A 23,013-nucleotide genomic window follows, 5' to 3' on the forward strand; every position below is an offset into this window, starting at 1 on the left:
GTAACATATATAATATACAACTTCCCATTTCAACCGTGTTTGAGTACAGTTCATTGGTATTAATTACATTCACAATGCTGTGCTACTGTCACCATCACCCATTACCAAAACTGTTTCATTGTCCCGAACAAATTCAGTACCTATTAAGCAATATCTTCCCAATTCTCCCCACCTCCAGTCCCTGGGAACCGGTATTCTACTGTCTCTGAATTTGCTTATTCTAGTTATTTCATATAAGTGGAATCATACAATATATGTCCTTTTGTGTCTGACTTACTTCACTCAACATGATTTCAAGGTTAATCCATGTTGTAGCATATGTCAGAACATCATTTCTTCTTATGGCTGAATAAACTCTTGCTCTATGTCTTTTAACCCTGTTTTTTCCTTCACAGTACTTACCACTACCTGAAAGTAAGTCTTTATTTGCTTGTTATCTGGCTTTCCCACTAGACTATAAACTCCCTGACATCAGGGGCTTGTCTTATTCACTGATGTATCCCCAGCACCCAGAGCAGTGCCTGTAACTTAGACTAAGTCTTCATTGAACATCTGTCCTGTGCTAGGAACTAGGTAAGAGAAAGAGAATAAGAAGGTAACAAGACCTTCTTGCCCAGGAAGAAAGAATAAAGGGAAAGCAAACAGAACTGTAGAATCATGTGATCTCTGTGTATTCAGCCGAAGTAGACAGCCTGAAGGTCACAGTGCTCTGCCTCAGGAAGCAAGGACAGTTTCACAATTCATGGTGGATAAATTCTTGAAGGAGTTTCCTAGGAAGAAAATGGGATGGAAGAATATTTTTGGGACAAACATGGACACTGGTTAGAAAGTTCTTCCAGAGGATCTCGGTAAGTAGTGATAAGGGTCTGGATTAAGACCATGGAAATGGAGAGGAAGAGACTGCTACAAGAGGAAATAATAGGGTTTGGTGACTCACTGAATGCTGTGGGAAGGAGAGAGATGAAATGAAAGTTGACTCCAAGGTTTTCTCAGCTTTGGGCAACTGGGTGAGTGGTGGTACATGACTGAGGTAGGATAGGAGAGGGTTTAGTTTTAGAAGAAAGGATCATATATTTAGTTTTGGACAACTATATTTGAGGTGCTTGGGGCACATCCAGACAGTTGAATACAAGGGTGTGCAGCTGAGAAAAGAGGTCTGAGATGAAGGTGTAGTTTGGTTTAAAGTCAGAGGCATGTAGGAGATTGACAGGAATTATGTTGTACAGAATTAGAAACATGGGTTTAGGATTGAAGCTTGCAGCAAACTGACTGTTAGGGAGTGGGAGGGGAGCCAATATTAAGATTTGAGGAACTATTAGAGAGGAGGTGAATTAGAAGAGAATGATCTTGTAGAAGTCAGGGAAGAAAAGAATTTAAAAAACAAATGCTAAAGAAAAGGCCAAATACTAAAGAAACCTCCAGTCGAATGTACTGGAATGGAGGCAGGTGAAATGACAATGTCGTCAGTACGGTGATCTTAGCAAGGCAGCCTCATCAGTAAAGTGAAGCCCAGGTTGTGGGCTGAAGAATGGCAGGGAGGAGAGGGAGAAAACAAGGCTACCTTTTCAGGAAGTTTAGCATAAAATATGGGTGCATATTTACTTTTTTTTGCTGCTTATTAAAACTAGTTTTCAAATTGTAAAGTTAATTCCATATCAACACAACTAAAATATAAAGATTTCTATAGGTTCAGCTACAAATTAGATTTCCATCTTCATGACCACATAAAATACCTGTTCTTTTGAGAGGATGTCTAGATTTTAAGTTGGCAGTGAGCCTCAAGTGATTGTCAGAACATGAAAATAAAAATTTAAAAAAATTTACCATCAGTTCCAACAATATACACATCCACCTTGATCCTGATAAATTCTTGCAAAATCTGTTAAAAAGAAAGTATATCTTTCTTAGGGAACTGTTTTACTTGTCAGAAACATAAAGGAAACTACCATAATTATACCTATGGGTGTTACATTGCTTTCAGAGCCTTTTACATTTTGAGAAGAGGTAACATAGAGAAGTACTAAGGTTAAAAACAATGCTCTGTGACAAAAAGAAATAAACACAAAGGAAAGAGTCCACTTAAGTAAGATGTCTCCAGGCAAAGAGCAAATACTAGTTGTGATATGAGTCAGGTCATAAAAGGTAAAAAAAAAAAGTAGCTTATACTGTTGATCAGTTTAGATGATCATTAATAACATCAGCAGCATCATAAACATTTTTAGAACCTTTACCAGTCACTGAAGTTTGGACTTCAAAGAAACCTGAATCAGAGTTCCTGTCTTTGTGCTACATACACCACCAGGACCAAAATATAAATTTTATATATGTGAGAGTCTATTTTTCCACTTAATTAAAATAAGCAGTTACAGAAACAAAACAAAAAAAAGAAATGAAAAGCAAGCGGTCTTGCGATTTATGTAATGTTAAGATAGATACGGCATTTTTGTTTGTTTTTTTAGGAGGTACCAGGGATTGAACCCAGGACCTCATTTATGTGAGACATGCACTCAACCATTGAGCTACACCTGTTCCCTGAGACAAATTTTAATGAAACTAAATTGACCCCATTTTCTAACTTTGTATCCAGCTCACCCATACTTAATAAATCTTATCTTAGTTCTCACATATGCAAATTTCTGTGAGAACCCAAGAAAATGGGGGAAATGTAGGACTTCTTAACTTTTCCTTACATTTGTTTCTGGATTTGTGTTAGAAACTAATTCATTTTAGAAATCTTGGCAAAACTATGGCAAGAAAACAGACCTCGATCTGATTGTTTCAGTCCTGTATTTTAAAACATGTGTGATGTTTTTTTTCTTTCCTATATCTACTTGCTTTTTTGAGACATCGGCTCACAATGGATGAAGATGAAGACAAGAAAAGGATCCACAATTCCACTACAAAATTAAAATTTGGTAGGAGCATGAGCATAGCTGTCTACCAGCAGATTCAGCATGTATTAGGATTGTAGTTGGGTTGCCTTCAAAATGATATGCAATATTAAGGGAAATGCCCTTTTAAAGGGTTCATTGAATATTCCTGTTCTCCATCCTTGGTCCTGGAATATTCTAAGACTATACTTTACTTTTATTTAAATTTCACCTTTAGTCATTTATTGGTTGAGTCCATTAAGAAAAAACACATTACCGTTTTGAGACCCCTCATTGAAGAGACGTCAAGAAATGACACTGCTGAAAAATCGAGAATGAGACTGTGGAGGCTGATTTTGGGGACTACTATATTGAGTGGAAGTTCAGCATTCCAGTCTATCTGGAAGGGCAGGTCTGCGGTGTTGATCGGCTGATCAAGTTCTTCTATCTGATTGTTATCCAGCTCTTCATCAGAATCTTTTAAGCCATCAACAGTGCATACAAGTCCTTTCTGCAGGAGGAGATAGAAAGGACCAAGAAAAAAAATTGTGTAGGCACTTTTCTTTGGTAGGTTTTCCAGGAAAATAAAAACTTTTAAGGAGATCCTCAAAGATGTCATATAAAAATATGACACTTAATGACACATCAAATGCCTTGTTTATCCAGCATTTCATTTAAGGGAATGGAACCAACACCTTGAACTGTAGTTTACTAAGCTCTTGGCTGTAATGCACAGAAAAGTGGCCAAAAAACTTACTGGTGTCATTTGTAGCAGACCTTTCTTATGCAGTTTTCGGATTTTCTTCAAAGCTTTATTGCGCTTGCGTAGAATTCGAAGTGGACTAAAGCCAACCTGAAAGACCCATTTCTGTTACAAGAGTACTGAATATTCTGTCACTTACATAGCATAATTTTAATAACTAACTGGGAAGAGTAGAGGGTTTGGGACAAATAAAGATATTTGTGATAAACTTTAAAAGTGTTTTAAACAGCTAAAGCAAAAACATTTTGTCAGACTTAGAGTCTATGCAGTTTATATGCAGTTATTAACATCCTAAAACCACTGTACAGTCCAGGATTTAACCATAAATTATATATAAGTGGATCCAAACCCTATTTGAACCTGTTTACCTTTTTGGCCTACAATAACAACTCTTGGGGGATTTTATTTTATTTATTTTCTATTTGTTGAATAAGGTTGGCACCTAAAGATATTCTGCATGTATATAATTTTATTCTATTAAAATTATGTGATTTTATAAGTTTAGCATTAGATTTGGGGATAACCTTCACTTTACCTTTTCCAAGACAAACACGTTGTTACTGTTTCAATATTTAGCTCCAGGGTAGTAAGGAAGGAAGATCAAATTATGTAATAAAAAATTCTTGATAAGGAAAATATAGTCAGAAGAAAATATATTAGATTATGTGAAAAGGATAGTATATACAGGTACATATACTTCTGCATATACATATACAATATGATCCCATATTTTGTAAAACAAAAAAAACAGTGTAGAAAGATATCTGATGCATACCAAAATAATAGAGTTTAAGGCAGAAGCTTTGTGTAAGGTGCTAAGCAGTCTAAAAGCATGTTTCTAGAGTGAGTGCTGAGCATTTGTTTCCTAACCTTGAAGACTGAGTCATTATTATCTCTTTCCAGCTCACTGAGGCACTCAGTTTTTTTTTTTTAAGGCAGTACTGGGTTTTGAACCCAGGACCTCGTACATGTAAAGCAGGCACTCAACCACTGAACTACATATGCTCACAGTATTTCTTATTTAGTGTTATGTTTTAATTTATAACTCCTATCCTGAGTCTCTTCAATGATGTATTCAAATATTTAAATGTTCCTTTGTTGTTTCTGAAATTGATACCCAAAAATATATTATAATATCTGTGAAAACTGGCAAACCAAAACCTTTGGCAAATCTTTTTACTCTACTGTGAGTTTGATAAAAAGTGACTCTATACTGGACCTCATTCAAAGAGGCTTATTTCCCAACATATTACAAGGTAATAAGGTAGTCTCATCTGCTCTGGAACATGGGACACAAAAACAACTGATACAACCCAGCCCCAACTTATATGAAGTCAATGACCCTCTCATTAGAGAACAAACATTTCATTCCCAGACGTTCAGTGAAATTACAAACAAACAAATAAATAAGCTCCAAACCTTACAGCATCAATAAGTTTCTGTTTAAAGAAACCAATGTTTGCAAAATAGATAGGAGATGGACATCTGAAAATTTTCGTTCCTTCTGGCTCATACATCTGTAAGGAAAAGTAGTATTAGATAGTGCCAATTAATGCATATTAATAGCATTTAGCAAGTAGTCAAAGGAAAAAAAGAAGAATCTTTCTTACGTCTGGGTAATCTTTTTTATTCTTATAGATGTTGCTCCGTCCAACGTTAGCCAGTGTGCTGCATTTTGGACTGTAGGGAATATCAACACCAAAGGAAACATTCGTGCATGTTTGTTAGTCCTATAAAGCTAATGCTCATCTTTTTTTCAAGCATACCAAAGCAAATCACTTTCTGAAATTTAAAAGTTTGGGGAATAATCATGCCATGACAGATCTATAGGGCAAATACTTTGTTTTACTTATCTTCATGTCCTCCTATAGCCTCGCACCTAGCACTTTATATCTACAAACCACTTCCATATGCTTTTGACATTGTAATTCTGAATATCACAGCTATTCAGAAAGGCAAGGCAAATGCTGTTTACCAGCTTTATGGATGGGGATTTGGAGAAGTAAAATGACTTGCCTCTGACCACTTTTCTATGCTTGGTAAGTCTGGTAAAGAAACGAAGAGAATATACATGAATAAAAGAGTATGGGAACATTTGAATACAAACATATTCCAAGGATTAACTTTAACTAGGATAGCAACATCTTCTGTTTTCAGAACTCCTTAGTTCCCAAGGAGCCTTATTTCTCTGTTCACACCATGTAACTCAACATAGGCTGAGTGACCACATGATAGTGATATGATAGCAGAGATTTGAGAATAAAGAGATGCTTGAACTAGATAGCTGTTGACAATCTAGAATTCTAAGTGACTTTTGTGGAATTTTAGGATGAGAGTGGCCCTTGATAAGTTCTCTAATCTAGCTCAGTGCTTTTAGGGTGGAAATACAACTAAACTACCTGTAAAGAGGAAAACCCCTCTATTAGACATGTGGAATCCCATAATCCCCTTGGTAGCACATTTCCATGTTTAACAAGTATAAGGCAAAGACATCAAACTCCCTTAGAATATAAGTACTTCCTGTTTGCTGGGCAAAGATTCTCAGAGATTTATATGATTTCTTTAAGCTTGCTTCAACACAGGCAATAGACCAACAGCAGATCAGCTACTTGGGCTGATGCTCCATTTTGCTGCCCTTCAGGTTTGAGGCAATCACCCTCAGAGGATGAATATATTGGCCAGTCTTGATAGACATGTATGCCAATTAACCAAACTACTTTTCTTGTAACTAGTGACAATTTTTTTCTCATCTGATTTAAGCAAGTCAAAGCCTTCAAAGATGGAGAGAACAAAGAATACTCACAATTGGGTCCTGAAGACAATGGTTAGGAGCTGGAATGCCACACTAGCTGCCAGGCCTAAACCAAGTCCCAGCACAATGGCAAAGATGAAGGTCATGATCCAGATTAACTACGAAAAGAACGCAACAACACATACTACAATTTACTTTGATTAAAGTACAATGTCTTAGGTCTAGAGCTATGAGGGATTTTGGACTTCCAGAGCTAAAAGCAGAGGTTGCAAGGTATAATCTTGGTGCAGGAGAAGGGAACTGCCTCAAGAGAGCATTTTTGCTGGCTCAGGTTCTAAGCCACAGAAACACAAGCAAAAGTAAAAAAGATCCAAAGAGACTGTGTCCATTTCTAATCCCTTCTCTGTGCCAGTTAAGGAAACAACTGTGTCTGTCACAGCTAAAATTCCAGAACTGCTGTGTGTTAACATCAACATATTAATTGGTAGAGCCTATAATTAATTTCTTATTCTTGGTCTACTGATTTAATTAATGGCTGCTATCTCTACAAGAATTTTAGCATGCCAAGAGGGTGTTAAAATCCCCAACAATTACCTATCAGGAACAAAAAGTAAACCAAGTGTAGCTTATCACTTTCTGCTTGTTAAGTACCATGGGCTACGTTAGAAAGAATTTTTATACCATATACTTTGACCTGGATATAGCTATTGCCTCTCCTCACAGCAAGGCATGTTGAAAGCAAGGGGAGCCTCTGTAAGGTATTTTCAAAAGGAATGTTCAGAATTTAAGTTCTCCACAGATTCTCAGGATATTAATGTATTATTTAATAAAGAACAGAAGCAGTGCATACCCAAACATTCAGAGAGTTTCTGTGACCACAAGAAATTTTAGTACAGATTTAAGGAAGTGCTGCATCATGGAACATTTTCTACTTGCAAATAGCCCATCAATTTAAATTGAAATCCCAGAGAATGATTGTTAGGACTATGTAGTTTAAAGATAGTCAGCAAATAAAAGATTATTTTGAATAGATACAGGAACAAACTTTTGCTTAGTTCACAAATATTAATATGCATTTTACATCAGCATTAAAATGATTTCTCTTTAAAATGGTATTGTTTCTACTTACACAATCATATTTATCCTTTCGCCACAATCTGTGTATTTCAGTAAACTGCATCAGCATTCCCTTTAAATTTCCAAGTGCTAAAGCTGCCAAGACAGACTGTTAAAAACAAAATCACCAGATGTACTTTAAGTTAATCAAATAAACTATATAGAAGCAAAGGTGGAAGGTTGTAGATAAGTGAGTCTTTTAAAGGTCCTCAAAACATGTGGAAGGTTACACCCTTTTCTAGTGTGCAGCTGCCAAGCAAGAAACACCAGACCTGGGGACTCTGACCTGTCCCTGGGTGTGACTGTGTCCCTACCGCAGTGACAGTGACTGAACTGCTCTAGGTGGTTATGGAATAGATTATCTGACAATACTTAATAGCCAGGAAGAAGGCAGATTTTAAGGCACATGGCAGATGAGCCTTGAAATTAATTCTTCCCAAGCAGAGACAGTCTAACATGGGTCTGGTTTTTTGGAGGTGTAAAACATAGCTTCAGGAACTTGGGCTCAAACCTTTGCTGATGAACAACAATCATGCCTTCTGTGAGATGGAGCTAAAGATCACAGAAAGGTTAACGATTTGAGGCAGACTCTCCGGGACAGCGTGAACCATGTCTGTCTTACTCCTGTTTCCTCAGAGCCTACCAAGGTAAATGCATTAGGAGGGCTTAATAATTACTCAGTGAGTGAATGAATGAGCTAATGAATTAGTATTTCCCAAGCCAATACTAACCACCACTCAGGAACACAGGCTTTTTTAAGAAGCGTGATGATGGCACCACTGATGGTGGATTCACTGAGGGCAGTCCCGGCTGTGAACTCTACACGTGCAGGGCAACAGTGCAGGCTTGTGATTCTTCACAATGTTTTTTTTTTCAGGAATAAGGAGAGGTGAGACGAAAATACTGAATAGCTAAGTATATTCCTTACTTGAATTTTAACACAATGGTAGGAGCTTGTCCCCCCAATTCAAGCTCTTCTCTTCCGAATAGACAATGGACTTTGTCTATACATACTGATTGTTTTCATACTATAAAAGCACAGTTTACAAAGAAAAACCAAAGAGATTTTGTTTTCATATCTCTAAGACTGTTTAACTGATTTGATATTTTTTATTTCCATAAAAATCTAACCAGTTAATTTTATTCACTGTAAATGGCAGGGTCTGTTTAGAAGAAATGTGGTCTTAAGTGACTTTAAGAAAGAAACTGCATTCAAATAAATGCTGGTTAAAAATGGCAAAAACGGAATATAGTCTAGTCTAGTTAACAGAGCTATAATGCTAATGTCATGGTTTTTATACTGTGCTCTTGCTGTATAGGATGTCACCACTGAGGTAGTTGAGTAAAAGGTTCATAAGGCTCTTTATACAATAAAATTTAGAGAGTAAATCTCTCACTTAGAGGGAATTTACCATAACTATAGAGCAGGTCAAGTACCATCTGTTAGACAAGATGTATCATTTTACTTCTCACTGGGCGTTATTTCCCATTCAGTCAGTATTCCTTACAAAACCAATTAGAAACAATTTACAATGAATGTACACACAGCAGAATAATTTTAAAAATGAAGATTACAGGGCATCAAAGACCATAGAAAGGAAAAGGTAGGATAATTTTATTAGGAACCAGGGGTCCATATTGCAATAAAGGCTAAATACATATCAAACGCTTAGGAATTGCTGAAGCTTAGTAAGCACTCAAAAAACATTAATTATTAGCTATTTTATGGGTTATTTTGCCTTCATAGGATAAAATGATGCAAAGCAGCTCCTTAGGTGAAACAAAGACAGTTCTGATAAAATGGTCTAAGAAGAGTTTATCACATGGATCCTTTATACAAGAGGCTTTGTTTAAAGTCACAGAAAATGTCTTCAGGCGTGGTCTATTCCCCAGAGGGCTAGGATTTTAAATGGTAAATTGTTTCTTTAGTTTCTCCTAATTGATGTGGGCTGGGTACAGTCCAAGTATACATGTGCGAAGAAGCATAATAGGGAAGAATTCTGCTCTATGTTTGAGTGTGCATGCGTGAGTTTATTTTCATGGTGATACATATCCTTCTATTTCTTTGGTGGCAACTTCTTGACTCCTTCTGTGCCATTCTTTTATTTTTCTTTTTTTTAATGCCAGTAAGAAGAATTTATTGAGAAATGGGGAGAAAGAACAGAGCTTGCTGAGAAATGGGAGAGGGCCAGAAATACGCACCAAGATTTGATGCGGGCTCGCCTAGGCAGAGAGAGCTTTTTCTCCCCCCCACCCCAGACAGTACTCTGTATTGTTGGAGACAGATTGGGTCAGTTGGTTTCTTTGGAATGACCACACTGGGGAGTCCAGATGCCTGAGATCAAGCTCACATTACAGCTACCAATCAACAAGGAAAAAACCCTTAAACAATAACCAGTAGACAGGGTGGGCTGTGTTATATCCCTATCTCTTTTGTAGTCAGAAATTTAATAGAATGACTGTAGAACAATGATGATGATGATGATATTAACATAATGGTTATCATTTATCAAGAGCTTATTGTGGGCAAGGCCCAGACCTAAGTACTTCTCGTATGTTATCTCATTTGATTTTCCCAGCAACCCTGTGAGGTGGGTACTATTTCCTTTCCTGTTTTACAGATGGGGAACCTGAGGTTAAGAGAGGTAAAATAATTTGCCCCAAAGCATACAGGTAGTAAGTGGCAGAGCCAGGGCTCCAGTGCTAGTGCTCCGTGTACTGCCTCAAAATCTTATTAAAACCACAGGACACAAAGGGTTTGCCACCTCATGGAATCCTAGGGATCCTGTTTTTTCAGGGTCTGTTATTATTTTTTAAATTGGGCACTGCAGCGATTCATGAAGCATTAAAGTAAACCCTTAAAAAGTACGGTTCAGGTGAGCTGGACAGGGGAGAGTGAAGGGGCACATGTGAGGTCTGTGTCTGGGCAGGAAGTCAGAGCTTTCGCACCCATCCTGCCTTCCGACGGTGTTGGTCTTGGAGTCAAACCAAGCTCAGGAGTTGAAGGGTGTATTCCTAAGGATGGGCTGTGTGGCTGGTAGCACCACTCTCTGAATAAGATAGAGGGCCTGACTGCCTCACATTTTAAGAAAGTCTTTACTTCAATCCACGTTGAAAGCTATGGTGCCCGAATGCCCTTCTGTCTAAACATTAATTATGTTTGGGGCTACGAACATGGGAAGAGCAGAAAAGATAAAGCAGTTTGGATATCTGCATTCTTAACATTCATAAAATGCTGCCAAGGGAAAATAAATATTTTTGACCCATAAAGGAATAGCTAAGAAGAGTTCTTGAGAGTTTGTAGTTATCTCATTCTCCCTTGTTTAGTTTGTGCTTTGGGATTGTAATAACCAGGGTCCTTGACTCATTGCCCAACAAGGACGCAATTCAAAGAGACGAGTGTTACCTTTTGTAGTGGCTCCAGCAGAAATCCAATAGCTAAGATGAAAATCAGCACAATGATAGCAGAAAGAATCCCAGCAATCTGTGAGGGTACAACATTTCTCATCACAAGCTTGACTCTTCCCTTGCTAGGATTTCCCAGTTACGAATGCTCGATGTCTCCCGCCACAAAGATCTTGAAATACCTGCGTTTTGCCTCCTGTACTCTCCTGAATTGCTGTTCTGGAGAGGGCGGTACTGGCAGCAAATCCTCTGAATGATCCACCGCATATGTTACTCAAGCCCAAGGCTATTAACTCCTGACAGGAGAACAAGAAGGAAACGTTGTAGTAGTGGCACCATTGATATTATAAACACAAAATCTTATTTAAGGCTGCCTAATTAGACCCAGTTAGGTTTTACACTTACCTGACTGCCATCAAGTGGATAATCATATTTGAGGGCGTAGACACTGGCAACTGAAAAGGCTACTGCAAAGCCAACAATTGCAATGGAGAAGCTATCTCCTATGGTCTCTTGGAAAGTCTGCATGTCAGGTGTAATAGGGGTCTGAAACCTAAAATTGAAATAAGGTAAGCCTGAATGTCACCCATCTGTTCATAATTCTTCAATGGCATCCTTTTGCTCTCAAAAAAAGTTCAAACTCCTTATCATAGCCCTGAACTCCTGCCTCCCTACCTCTCCAACTTAATTTCTACCATTCCCAAAATTTATACTCCAACCATACCAAGCTTCTTTTTATTTCTCATTGGTTTACCCTTTCACCTTGGAGCCTAATTTGCTCTTCCCTCTGTCTGAACCATTCCCCTTCCTTCCCTCCAGAAAGCCTGTCCTGACTTTCTGGGGTTAGGTGAGCTTCTTGGTGCTTCTTCAGCTCCTGGCAGGTGTTCCATGACCCCCATCCCACACCCTAACTTTCCACTTAGATGTGGAGCAGGGACTGTGACTGTCTCAGGGTTATGTCCAGGGAAGAACACTCTTCCCAGCAGATAGTCAATAGTTGTTGGGAAAATGAGTGAAAGAAAGGAATCTGGCTGAGTTGTACCTCACTTCAGGGCATAGCCTGTGAGACTTTAGTACACTGAAAATTTTGGAATTTGCTGTTTTATTGTTGAAAAGCAACATTGCCTGAATTTGAAATGATTGTAAATCCACCCCAATGGTCATGGTAAATGTGATATGATTTTGTCAAACAACTGCATTCTATCCCTATAAGCTTCATGCAAAATATTTTAGATTCCACTTGTATTATTACATTGGGCTGCAAAGCATCACCCACAATGCCTCCAAGTAGTTATCCATGGATGAAGGCTCTTTGAACAAACATGATTCTGAGACAAGGAAAGTAAGAAACTCCTCCCTCCATCGATAACAGAAACCTTATATGGAAGACCCCTGGCAAACAGATGGGCCTTGGACTCTGCCCTGGGCTTCACAGAACTGCTGGAGTCCACTATGGTCCCAATGGAGAGCAAGTTTCAATTTAACGTGATATAGTGTCAAATGAACTTTCAATTAGTAGAGGATACTTCTGTGTTTATGCCTCATGAATTGAGAGAAGTTAAATGATATATACCAGTTGTATTATAAATGATACAATATCAATTTACTGAAATGCTCAGCTCCTGTAAACATTTGTCTATGGCCTCAAACTTATTGGAAATAGATTGGGACCATTTTTCTGGATTGCTATTCTGTGTTTTGTGAATATCTATGTTAATGGATTTTCAGCTCTAATTTTGAGGAGGTACTAGTGTCCCATACTCTCCTGCTACCATAAATGAGAATGTTTGCTTGAATTTTTAAAAATAAATCTGAAATTGATAATACAATTAAAAGTTACATTTCATATCAAAATAATGAGGGGTCACTAACCACCACAAACAGAGTTCAATGATGGAGAATTCCAGTCTGAAAACTTGGGTTCATTTCCTAGTTCTGTGTCTTACTCTTCCTGAGTCTCAATTTCCTCATTTGTAAAGTGTGGCTAATAACACTGGTTCTGTTTCCTTCATAGTTTTGTGGTAGTGTCAAACAAAATAATAAATGTGAACATCACTTACTCACTGTAAGGTACAATGTGACTGTTAGCTATTGTGGTAGGGGTCCTCCAGAATCTCAATATATCCTTCGTATTTCCTTTACTGTGTCAATGCTGAATTTTATTCAGCCAATATACTTGTATTCAGTGTGTTTTTCACAAAATAACTTCTAAGGTGGCATAGTCATTAACAGGGATTAGCAATAATTAATAATCATTGTTTTCCAGTTATAGCCTATGTGCAGTGACCAGAAATTAAAAATGTATGCTCAATCATCACCCAGAAAAAAACTGGGGTATAAAAAGCATGGAAAGAACCTAGTACCTAATTTAGGTGCTAAATTAGTAATAGTAATAGTGTAATGCAGGTTGAACACTTTTTATAGGTCAGGCACTGTCCTAAGCATGTGATATGTATTAACTCACTCAGTCCTTACAAGTTAGCCTGTGTGATAGCTATTCTTTTTAGCCCTGGTCTGACAAGATCCTCTCTCATTTTGCATCATATGCTTCTTCTACTTAGTAAAGTCTGCCAAAACATTCGCATAAAGTGTAATCACTTGAAAATTGTTGGGTGGAGGGACACCCTAAGCCTGACTTTGACTTAAAAACCATGTAAGTTGGGAAGGAGATGTTGCTCAAGCGATTGAGCTCCTGCCTACCACATGGGAGGCCCAAGGTTTTGTTCCCAGTGCCTCCTAAAGAAGACGAGCAAGACAGAAAGCTGACACAATGGGCAGGCACAGTGAGCTGACGCAACAAGATGACACAAGATACATGGAGAAAACATAATGAGAAACTCAACAAAGCAGGAGTGGAGGTGCCTCAAGCATTTAGGTGCCTCCCTCCCATATTGGAAGTCCCTGGTTTGTTTCATGGTGCCTCCCTATAAAAAAACAAAACAGCACACAACAAACAGACACAGCAGATGTAAACAACAAGAGGGTGGAGAGAAATAAATAAAATAAACATCTTAAAAGAAAAAACCATTTAAGTTAAAAGTGATACTTTAGATTCATTATGTGTAACAATGGCAATTGGGTGATAATTAAATGTATTAATATTGCTATATATATGCATTTAAAAGAATCTGGTATTTTTAATAGTCAACCTAACATTTAAATGTTGATTTCTGGAATTCCCAAATACTTGCAGGAGAAAGGAGGGTAACCTTTTCTTGGTAAGCAAATTGGAAGAAATTGATGCTTTCTAAGATGAGAAGGCAGAGAGAAGGAAAGAGCACAAACCTGGATCTCCCTTCTCAATGCATTAACTGTAATGAAAAACATTTTCAAATTCCTTGTACAAACCAGGTTTCCCATCCTCTTGCAGCAGTAAAAGTTGCTCTGGCTTTGTTTTGAATTCTGTCATGAGGAAGGACAGAATGTGCTTATCTCGATTGCCTGAGTGCAAAGTTTTCCTTCAAGGATCTCTTTTGAACTTGGCTCCAATAACTTCAAACAAAACACTACATATTGTTTCTAGTAATTTACAGATGAGGAAATCTGGTTTAATTTGGTGCTTCTTTATAAGGAGAAGAACGTTTATTTGCCTATTTTCCTACTTTCAAGTCAGTTGTTTTTACTTGCATGTGAGTCCCTGTTCATTTGCTTCTTGAGTTCTTCCAGAAAGAGAAACTTTTTGATATTAAGAACTGTGGACTCTTAGGTTCCTTGTGGCTCCTTCTTAGGACATCTGCAAGCTTTTCTCACCAGTGCTGGACGCAGGAGGGTTCCAAAGTGGGTTAATGCATTTCAGCTTGTACATCTCTCCTTAACTATTGCTTACTCTGATTAGTGCTTGGAGTTGCCATCATAAAAGACATACTTACCCACTTGGCATCTTTCCAACGACTGCCACTTTAAACCTGTTTTGGAAGTCAAAGCCATAGGATACACCTGTTGCAATCACAGTCTGCAAAGTTGCAAAATTGCCCAAGTTAGAAATCTGAGGTGCAACTAAGAGTCTTGCTTTGAAAAAATACATTGCAGGACCCCACCCATTGGTCTGTTAAATAAGAATCTCCTGGCCCAGGTTTTGTTACTTTTTAAAAGGCCCAGAAGCAAATTATTAAATTCTGAATTAAGAGAAAACTATACTAAACATTATGCCCAGAAACTGCAGGAATGGCATCTCTGCCTCCCCTAAAACCTTCTGACCTACAGATGGCAAAGGACTTTCTACCGAAAACTAGATTAATGGACTATGAAAGAAAGCCTTTAGGCAGTGACTTACCACGAAGAGTTCAATTGGGATGGGCACTGGAAGTTTGGCTTTGTAGCGCTGATTTATTTCTTTAACCACAGAGACAATCAACAGGATAACCAAGGATGTCACAAGGTCTGCGATGTTAGTCTTCTCTATTTGTGTGAATACAGACTCTAGAACCTAAAATTATAGAAACAAAACACCCAAGTCTATGTTAATGTATGATTTGGATACAACATTTAACTATTTCCAAATAGATAAAAATAAACATTTAAGAAAACAGTCTAACCTAAATTGATTGTGATTCTCTGTTCTGCTCTTGTTAACTATGAATGCAAAACCAAAGAGACCAGCATGGAGATATGAGAAGGGTAAGTAAGTGTAGGGTGGGTACCACACTGGTTTAGAGATGTTTCTGGCATTTTTGCTGGGCATAGTGTCAACTTTTAATGGATACTTTTTATGTTTTTACAACTTCTCTCAAATCTCTTTGATCTAAGATTTCTAGAAATCTTATCTCTAGATTTCTTTATTTCACATTCATCACAACAGCTCTGCCCAGGGAACAGCTCTGTTACCTGATAGTTTTTCTTGGCATGTATCCCCTTCATTCCTGGCCTCTTCTAGGTCCAGATCCCTCACATTTCATAGTTGATTCTTCATGTCACCTTTGAAAAAGAGGTGACTATCTGTGCCCTGTACATAGTATTACTTCTAGAAGCCAATTGCTTACAAATGCAGGGGCCCAAAGTGGCTTCCAAATTGCTCTGAGAACACAATGCTTCTGGAGCAGCTCTGGATGGGAGTGTGAGAATGTTGGTTTTACTTTGGAGCAAGTTCTATCTCGTTGCCTGAGTCTGTCTAGAGAGAAGCCCTGCAAACACCACCAGCTCTGTAGTGCCTCCTCTGAAGAGGGAAGAACGCGGCCCTCTTACGTACTGGCCGGTTTCCTTTTGTTTTATAAACCTCAGTTTTAAAAGAATGAGACCTGCCTTTTTAGAAATAGGGAAATATTCTAACTCCATTAGAAATTTTCTTTCAAAACAAGATTTTGAGAAAAAAAATTTAAAACTTGGGAAAAATATTAAAGCTTTTAACAATATATTTAGGTTTCTTTCTTTTTTAAAATACTCGTCAAATCTAAGAGAAGTGGCATTTAATTTTTGTTGTCTGCCTGTATAGTAGACATGGCTGATTTTCAGCGTAGTTTTCTTTGCTGTTTTTTTTTTTTTTGCTATTAGTGTGAATCAGTTTCACAACCCATTGATTTCTTGGAGGTAAGCCCTAAGGCAAAGGTATTAAAGGAAAGTTCTCCAAAAGCAAAAGAGTGAGTTTCATGTATTTTAATATATTTTCAACTACAGAAATACTCACTTTGAAAATTGAAAATGGATCAGTGTGTGCTGGGACAGTCAGCTGAAAAATAAATTTGAGTTGGGAAACCAAAACAAAAACAGCGGCAGCTGTGGTGAAGCCACTGATCAGAGCATCAGACAAGTATATCACCACGAATCCAATCCGCAGAACTCCCATGGCCAACTGCAAGGAGATGGACAAATGCCTTTGTTAGTGCAGATTAGGAGGACACCTCTGCATAGTACAGGATCAGCCACTTAAATGATCCAAAATGTAGAGGTTCAACCTGAACGCCTCGCCTCCAGGGCTCCTCCCTCCTCCACCCTGTTACTTGGTGTTCAAATAGGATGTAAATTTAGTATGCCCCCCCAGAAGTAACAGCCTTATTCTTCTTTCTTTTCCCTTTCCCTTTCTCTCTTCCTCCTTTCCTCCTTTCCCCCTTTTCTTTCCTCTCTCTCTTGCTCTCTCGCTTGCTGTTTCACTTTCTTTCTAGGTACAATGTCTTTTGAAGAGTCACCCCTAAAATTTTTATAGCAGAATCTTATCTAGCCCTTATACATTTGCCAATGTAATTTTCAGTTACACTTTCTAGCTTCTGGAGTATGTATGGGTGAGAGTCCATTCATATTCCCTCAAACAAGTTGCTCAACATGCTTAAGAGACAAATGTGTGTATGTGTCAGAAGTGTTTGGTTTTAACTGGAAGACAGAGGTAGTCAATTCACCCAAAGCATCAGTGTTTTCTAATAAAGGACATTGGATAGATTCTCCTTCCCTTGAATACATAGCCCATCTTTCCACACACGTCTCGTGGAATGCTATCAGAACCCTGGGCATGTAAAGGCTCTGGGTTCATAAATGTATCTAAAGAACTGACCACATTGTTTGTCAATAGGACACACCACTTATGTTCTTGAAGAGTCCATGACATTTTTACTATTTATCAATGCTGTCAAAAGTGTGGCTTGGGAAAGAGGCTTGGATGTTTATGTTATCCTCATCAGCTTCCCTCAAATATTTGATATGGATGGTTCAAAATGCAAAGCCCCAACCAGCAAGATTTCGGTCTCTAAGGAATTAGAAAGAAAACTCAAAAGCTGCTACTGTCACTATTACTTGCATATAGTTATTTTTAGTGATTATCAATTCCCAGGCATTTTATTGGCTCAAGCATGTCACTCTTCACCACATGTGCCTCCCTGTTCTTCTTCTTCCTCCCACCCAAACCCACATGTGCCTTCTTGTCCCTTCACTACTGGTGGTTGTGAGTGACTCTACTTAAGCAATTTGGCTATAGGCCACTGAAGGGAAGTATACAAACCAAAAAGAAGAGAGGAGGAAAGGTAGAAGGGAGAAAAAAACAGAAAGAAGCATACCAATCAGGCCAAGCAGATTGGGGCAGGTAGATTTCATGAGCAAGTACTCACCTGGATGATTCCAGAAAGGACTGTGACTGTTGCTGCCACCATCACCCTTTGGTCATCCAGTGTCGAACTTGTACCATTAGAGGAATTTGTGCTGTCCCCTGGGACGAATTTTACAACTACTGCTCCCACCATCATACTCAGAACTGGAAATGGACCTATTAACATCAGAGGGCAAATGAATTGTGGTCAATATATGTCTCTCTAAAGCATAATTGTCTTTCAACCATAATATGGATATACACGATGACTGCCATCTGCCCCCTTTCCCCTCACCTGGGTCCTAATTCTCACAGGAAATTTAAGACTCTTTTCTTAGATTATGCCCAATTTGGAGTTGATACAAGGTATGACTAATGGAATTCATGAAGAAAAAGCAATGTGAACAATTAAGCAGCCCAACAACTCACCCACAGATATGTGCTTAGAAGTGCCCAAGAAAAAGTAGACTATGACTGGGAAAAAGGCTGCATACAATCCATAGTGTGGGGGGATGTTGACCAGCAGAGCAAATGCTAGACCTGTAAATACATGAACAACAAGCTTCTTATTTTGTCCAAGGGGAATCAGAAAAGTTTTCCTTAGGTCATTAAGATATTTAAGGTTGGATGTTAAAAAGTTACCTTATTAACTCAAATGGATCAAAGACATAAATATAAAGGCTAAAATAATACAATTCTTAGAAGAAAACATAAATATAAATCTTTATCACCTTGGATTAGGCCATGATTTCATAGACATGACACTTAAAGCATAAGAACCGGAGGAAAAAATAGATAAATTAGACTTCATCAATTTTTTAAAAAATTGTGCTTCAAAGGACACTATCAAGAATGTGAATGTATTACCTACCAAATGGGAGAAAACTTCTGCAAATCATATATCTGATAAGGGTCTATTATCCAGAATGTAATAAAGAACTCCTATAACTCAACAATAAAAATGACAAATAGCCCAATTTAAAAATGGGCAAAATATTTGAATAGACATCTCTCCAAAGAAGATACACAAAGTTCGATAAGCACATGAAAAGACGCTCCATATCAATAGTCATTAGAAATGCAGGGAAGCAGACTTGGCCCAATGGATAGGGCATCCGCCTACCACATGGGAGGTCTGCGGTTCAAACCCTGGGCCTCCTTGACCCATGTGGAGCTGGCCCATGTGCAGTGCTGATGTGTGCAAGGAGCGCGCTGCCACGCAGGGGTGTCCCCTGCATAAGGGAGCCCCATGCACAAGGAGTGCACCCCATAAGAAGAGCCACCCAGTGTGAAAGAAAGTACAGCCTGCCCAAGAATGGGCCGCACACACGGAGAGCTGACACAACAAGATGACGCAACAAAGAAAGAAACGTAGATTCCCGGTGCCACTGATAAGGATAGAAGCAACCACAGAAGAACACACAGTGAATGGACACAGAGAGTAAACAACTGGGGGGTGGCGGCGGGGAGGTGTGTGGGGAAGGGGAAATAAATAAATAAAAAATAAATCTTTAAAAAAAAAAAAAAAGAAATGCAAACCCCAGTGAAATACCACTTCATACCCGCTATGATGGCTAAAATAAAAGCAATGGGAAATAGCAAGTGCTGGTGAGGATGTGAGGAAATTGGAACCTTCATATTTTTCTGGTTGGAAGGTAAAATGGTGCAGTCACTTTGGAAACAGTTTGGTGGTTCCTCAAAAAGTTAAACATAGAATTACTATATGACCTAGCAATTAAAGCAGGGACTCAAAAGGGACACTTGTATGCCAATGTTCATAGCAACATTATTTACAATAGCGAAAAGGTGGAAAGAGCATGAGTGTACAACAACAGATAAATGGATAAAAAACATATAGCATATATATCCAGTAGAATATTATTGGTCCATAAAATGAATGAAATACTGATAAATGCTACAACATGGATAAAGCTTGAAAATATGCTCAGTGAAAGAAACCAGTTATCAGAGTGCACATATTATATGATTCTATTTATTTGAAATGCCAGAATAGGCAAATTTGTAGAGGCAGAAGGTAGATTAGTGGTTGCCAAGGGCTTTGGGGAGGGGGGAATGGAGAGTGACTCCTAATGGATAAGAGTTTTTGGGGAGTATGATGAAATACTCTGGAATTAGATAGTGGTGATGGTTGTACAACCTCATGAATATACTATAAACCACTAAATTGTACACTTGGAAATGTAATTTTATGGTATGTGAATTACATCTCAATAAAGTTTTTAAAAATTACCTTGCAGTACAGCTACTACCCCTGTGCTGATACCAGAAACGATGTCACTGAGCAACCATTCTTTTATCCAATATTCTGGTAACCAAGATGCTATGGGGAACAGGGAGAGGGCAATTTTCTTGGCCTTTTGTGAGGAACAGCTAAAAACAATGCAAGTAAGTTACAGGTCAGTCAACTAACATCAAATGTTAAATTTAACACCTAATCGTTGGTGGACAATTGGAAGGTCTGGTAGGCAAATTGGTAAATACTTAATATATTAAAGACGAAGCTAACATGTTCACTTTCACTAACATTCACCTTCTTACCCATATCAACCAACTCCCTGGTCACAACCAGTGGATTTTTTTTTTTTAATGGTGCTTTCAATTAGCAATAATAGAGCTCATTTGCCATCCTCAGCTTTAACTGTGCAACATTTCAGTTGAGAATTTGCCCTGTCCTGATCGTCTGATTTGGAAAGACCGTCTTGAGAGCTGAGATATTGCTCATTTTAGAGACTACTTTTCCAACTCTGGCAGGGAGTAGGAGGTTTGGAAACCGGAGATGAAAAGAGTCTGGGAAGCCAGTACATTCTGTAACTATGGGCTAGAGCCAGAAAGGAGAACTTGAAAGCGTGAAAATTTACGTGCGAGTGCTTCATTTATTCCTGGTACCAGTACCTTAGAAAATGTCTTACCTACAACATGCTTTGAGATGATCCAGAAATGTCTTATGATCTCTGTGTTTCTTCTTATGTTCTTCCCCGAAAACATTTGCAGAATACACTGGCCTGGCCACAACGTATTGATTCCCAATGGGTTCAATCATTTTGCTTTCTCTGATGGCTGTGGCAAGTGGAGGACCCTGGGAACTATGTGGCGAACCCTCCTTCTTGCCTTGAGCAGGTTAAAATGCCTGGAACCAAACAGAGCTTGCTTCTTAAATAACTCAGAGATAATGTGATGCAATTTACAGATGAGTGAGCTCCGAACTGAATGTTACCACCTTTTGAGATCAAAAGAGGCAGGATTAAGGGACCTAGATTGCGTTCTGCCACAGTGATATCACATTTACTCTAAGGAGCTGGACAAGGCTTCTTTGGGTAAGTAAACAAAATCTTTAATTAAAAAAAAAAGGATTGCCAAAAAGCAATAAAAACGGACTCAGTTTACTAATCAGTGAGTCTGTTTTTACTTCTAAAGTGAGCTTGTCTCATCAGGAAAGAGAATTTACTTTGAAATTTTTTTACTAAAAATGTTCCCAAAGTTATGGCACTTGGTCAGTATCGGGAGAAATTAGGTTTAAAGTCTAGTTACTGCCCCTCACCATGATCAAGACCGTTCCAATTTACTTGTATACATCACAAAATGCTTTTAATACGTGTAATTCGAAGATATTGTCCATTTAAGTTGCTTTTCTATTTTTTTCTGGAAATTAGAATTTTGCAATTAATGGCTGTGGAAACTATGGAAAGAGTATTACTTTGTTCATTAGTGATGAAGTCTTTTTAAGGAAAGACCTTGGACAAGTTACTTAACCCCTCTGAGCCTCATCTATATAACTGGGTTAAAAGATCCAAGTTTCAAGGTGATTATGGAGATTAAATGATATTTTCAAAGCATCTAGTATTGCCCTTAGCACATTATAGGCATTCACTAAATGGAAGTTATTATTTTTACTATCAGCATTTTCTGCACAAAATATTAAATTTTTTATTCTTATCTCAATCCTATTTCTAATACACCTAAAAATTAGTTTAATAGAGTTTTACAAGCCCTTTATATGTGTACTACCTATTTAACCCTCATAATCTGAGGTGTTTACTATTATTGTTATTATTATTCTCTTCTTACAAATGAGAAGATCCTAGCACCCCCCTCCCCTACTCCCTGCAAAAGGCTAAGTAATTTTCCCCAGGTCATACAGCAGAAGAGTGTTAAAAATGGAATTTTAAAAAATCCATGGAACTGTATAACACAGTGAACTCTAAGTTAAGCCATAGCCAATATTTAATAGTACAGGTATAAAACTGTGCTTTCATCAGTTGTAACATATGTACCACTTCAACGCAACGTGTTAATAATAGGGTGGCATGTGTGAATTCTGTATTTTTTGCTTGATTGTTCTGTAAACCCACTTTTCCAATAAAAATAAATAAATGAAAGTTAAAAAAAATTTTTAAATGGAAGTTCTGTTTTCAGAGTTTGTTTGCTATTTCTTCTACAACATGCGGCTTCTTTGTTGTCCGATATGAACATAATTGAAGAATGTTACGAACAACTAAGTTATCTTTTTTTTTTTTTTCCCCGCTAATCTTGGTTCCGTTTTGTTTTGTTCCCTGCCTCGGTCACAGTTTTTAATTGAATTATCTCACACTAGATTGCACCTTGTTACCTGGTGCTCTCTCGTAGCTTAAGGGATTTTCAGCATATTCACAGAGCTCTACTTCATAATGAGGGCTCCAGCTTCTGGCCCCATCTGACCTCTCTCTCTCTGACCATCCACTTCTCCCCACCTCCACCCCGTGCCCTAGCCTCTCTAATACTCTCTTTTCTGGCCCTGTCTGATAAAAACATAATGCTTTTGCCCTACTCCTTGGCTTGACCTCCAATAATTTGAGCCCCTTTGAGTTTTGTTAGGACTTTTAGAACGCCTTTTGCTGTTCTTTCTGAGCCACCCTCCTCCCTGCAGCACCAAGCTGTTTGTCCTTCCTGTCTCCCAAATCCATCCCTCTCCCCCACCCCACCCCCCACTCCCAGTTCTAGGCGTCATACCTCACTAACACTATCATTTTTCCCATTGCCAGAAGTATACATTCATGGATTGCAGTGCATGGCATGGTTTACTGTCCTTTGTGACCAGTCAGAA

General features: G+C 38.3%; 1 protein-coding gene across 2 annotated transcripts in view; it reads right to left on the reverse strand.

Moving 5' to 3' along the window:
• Positions 1-23,013, reverse strand: part of SLC26A3 (solute carrier family 26 member 3) — a 34,845-nt gene that overhangs the window by 4,064 nt on the left and 7,768 nt on the right. Inside the window, exons 2-18 of one of the 2 annotated variants that reach the window (XM_004459136.2) lie at positions 20,843-21,060; positions 20,164-20,303; positions 18,342-18,452; positions 17,935-18,089; positions 16,527-16,691; positions 15,180-15,332; positions 14,776-14,858; positions 11,312-11,459; positions 11,089-11,202; positions 10,908-10,985; positions 7,515-7,610; positions 6,437-6,543; positions 5,244-5,313; positions 5,058-5,150; positions 3,628-3,723; positions 3,148-3,381; positions 1,825-1,879 (exon numbers count right to left, since the gene is read on the reverse strand). In XM_004459136.2, coding sequence (XP_004459193.1) covers positions 1,825-1,879; positions 3,148-3,381; positions 3,628-3,723; positions 5,058-5,150; positions 5,244-5,313; positions 6,437-6,543; positions 7,515-7,610; positions 10,908-10,985; positions 11,089-11,202; positions 11,312-11,459; positions 14,776-14,858; positions 15,180-15,332; positions 16,527-16,691; positions 17,935-18,089; positions 18,342-18,452; positions 20,164-20,303; positions 20,843-20,973 — 2,029 coding nt within the window. In that variant the 5' untranslated portion in view covers positions 20,974-21,060. The remainder of the gene's footprint in view (positions 1-1,824; positions 1,880-3,147; positions 3,382-3,627; positions 3,724-5,057; positions 5,151-5,243; positions 5,314-6,436; positions 6,544-7,514; positions 7,611-10,907; positions 10,986-11,088; positions 11,203-11,311; positions 11,460-14,775; positions 14,859-15,179; positions 15,333-16,526; positions 16,692-17,934; positions 18,090-18,341; positions 18,453-20,163; positions 20,304-20,842; positions 21,061-23,013) is intronic. The other variant, XM_012525397.2, reaches the window with a different exon arrangement.

Source organism: Dasypus novemcinctus, chromosome 5, assembly GCF_030445035.2.
Source record: "Dasypus novemcinctus isolate mDasNov1 chromosome 5, mDasNov1.1.hap2, whole genome shotgun sequence".
Taxonomy (NCBI): domain Eukaryota; kingdom Metazoa; phylum Chordata; class Mammalia; order Cingulata; family Dasypodidae; genus Dasypus; species Dasypus novemcinctus.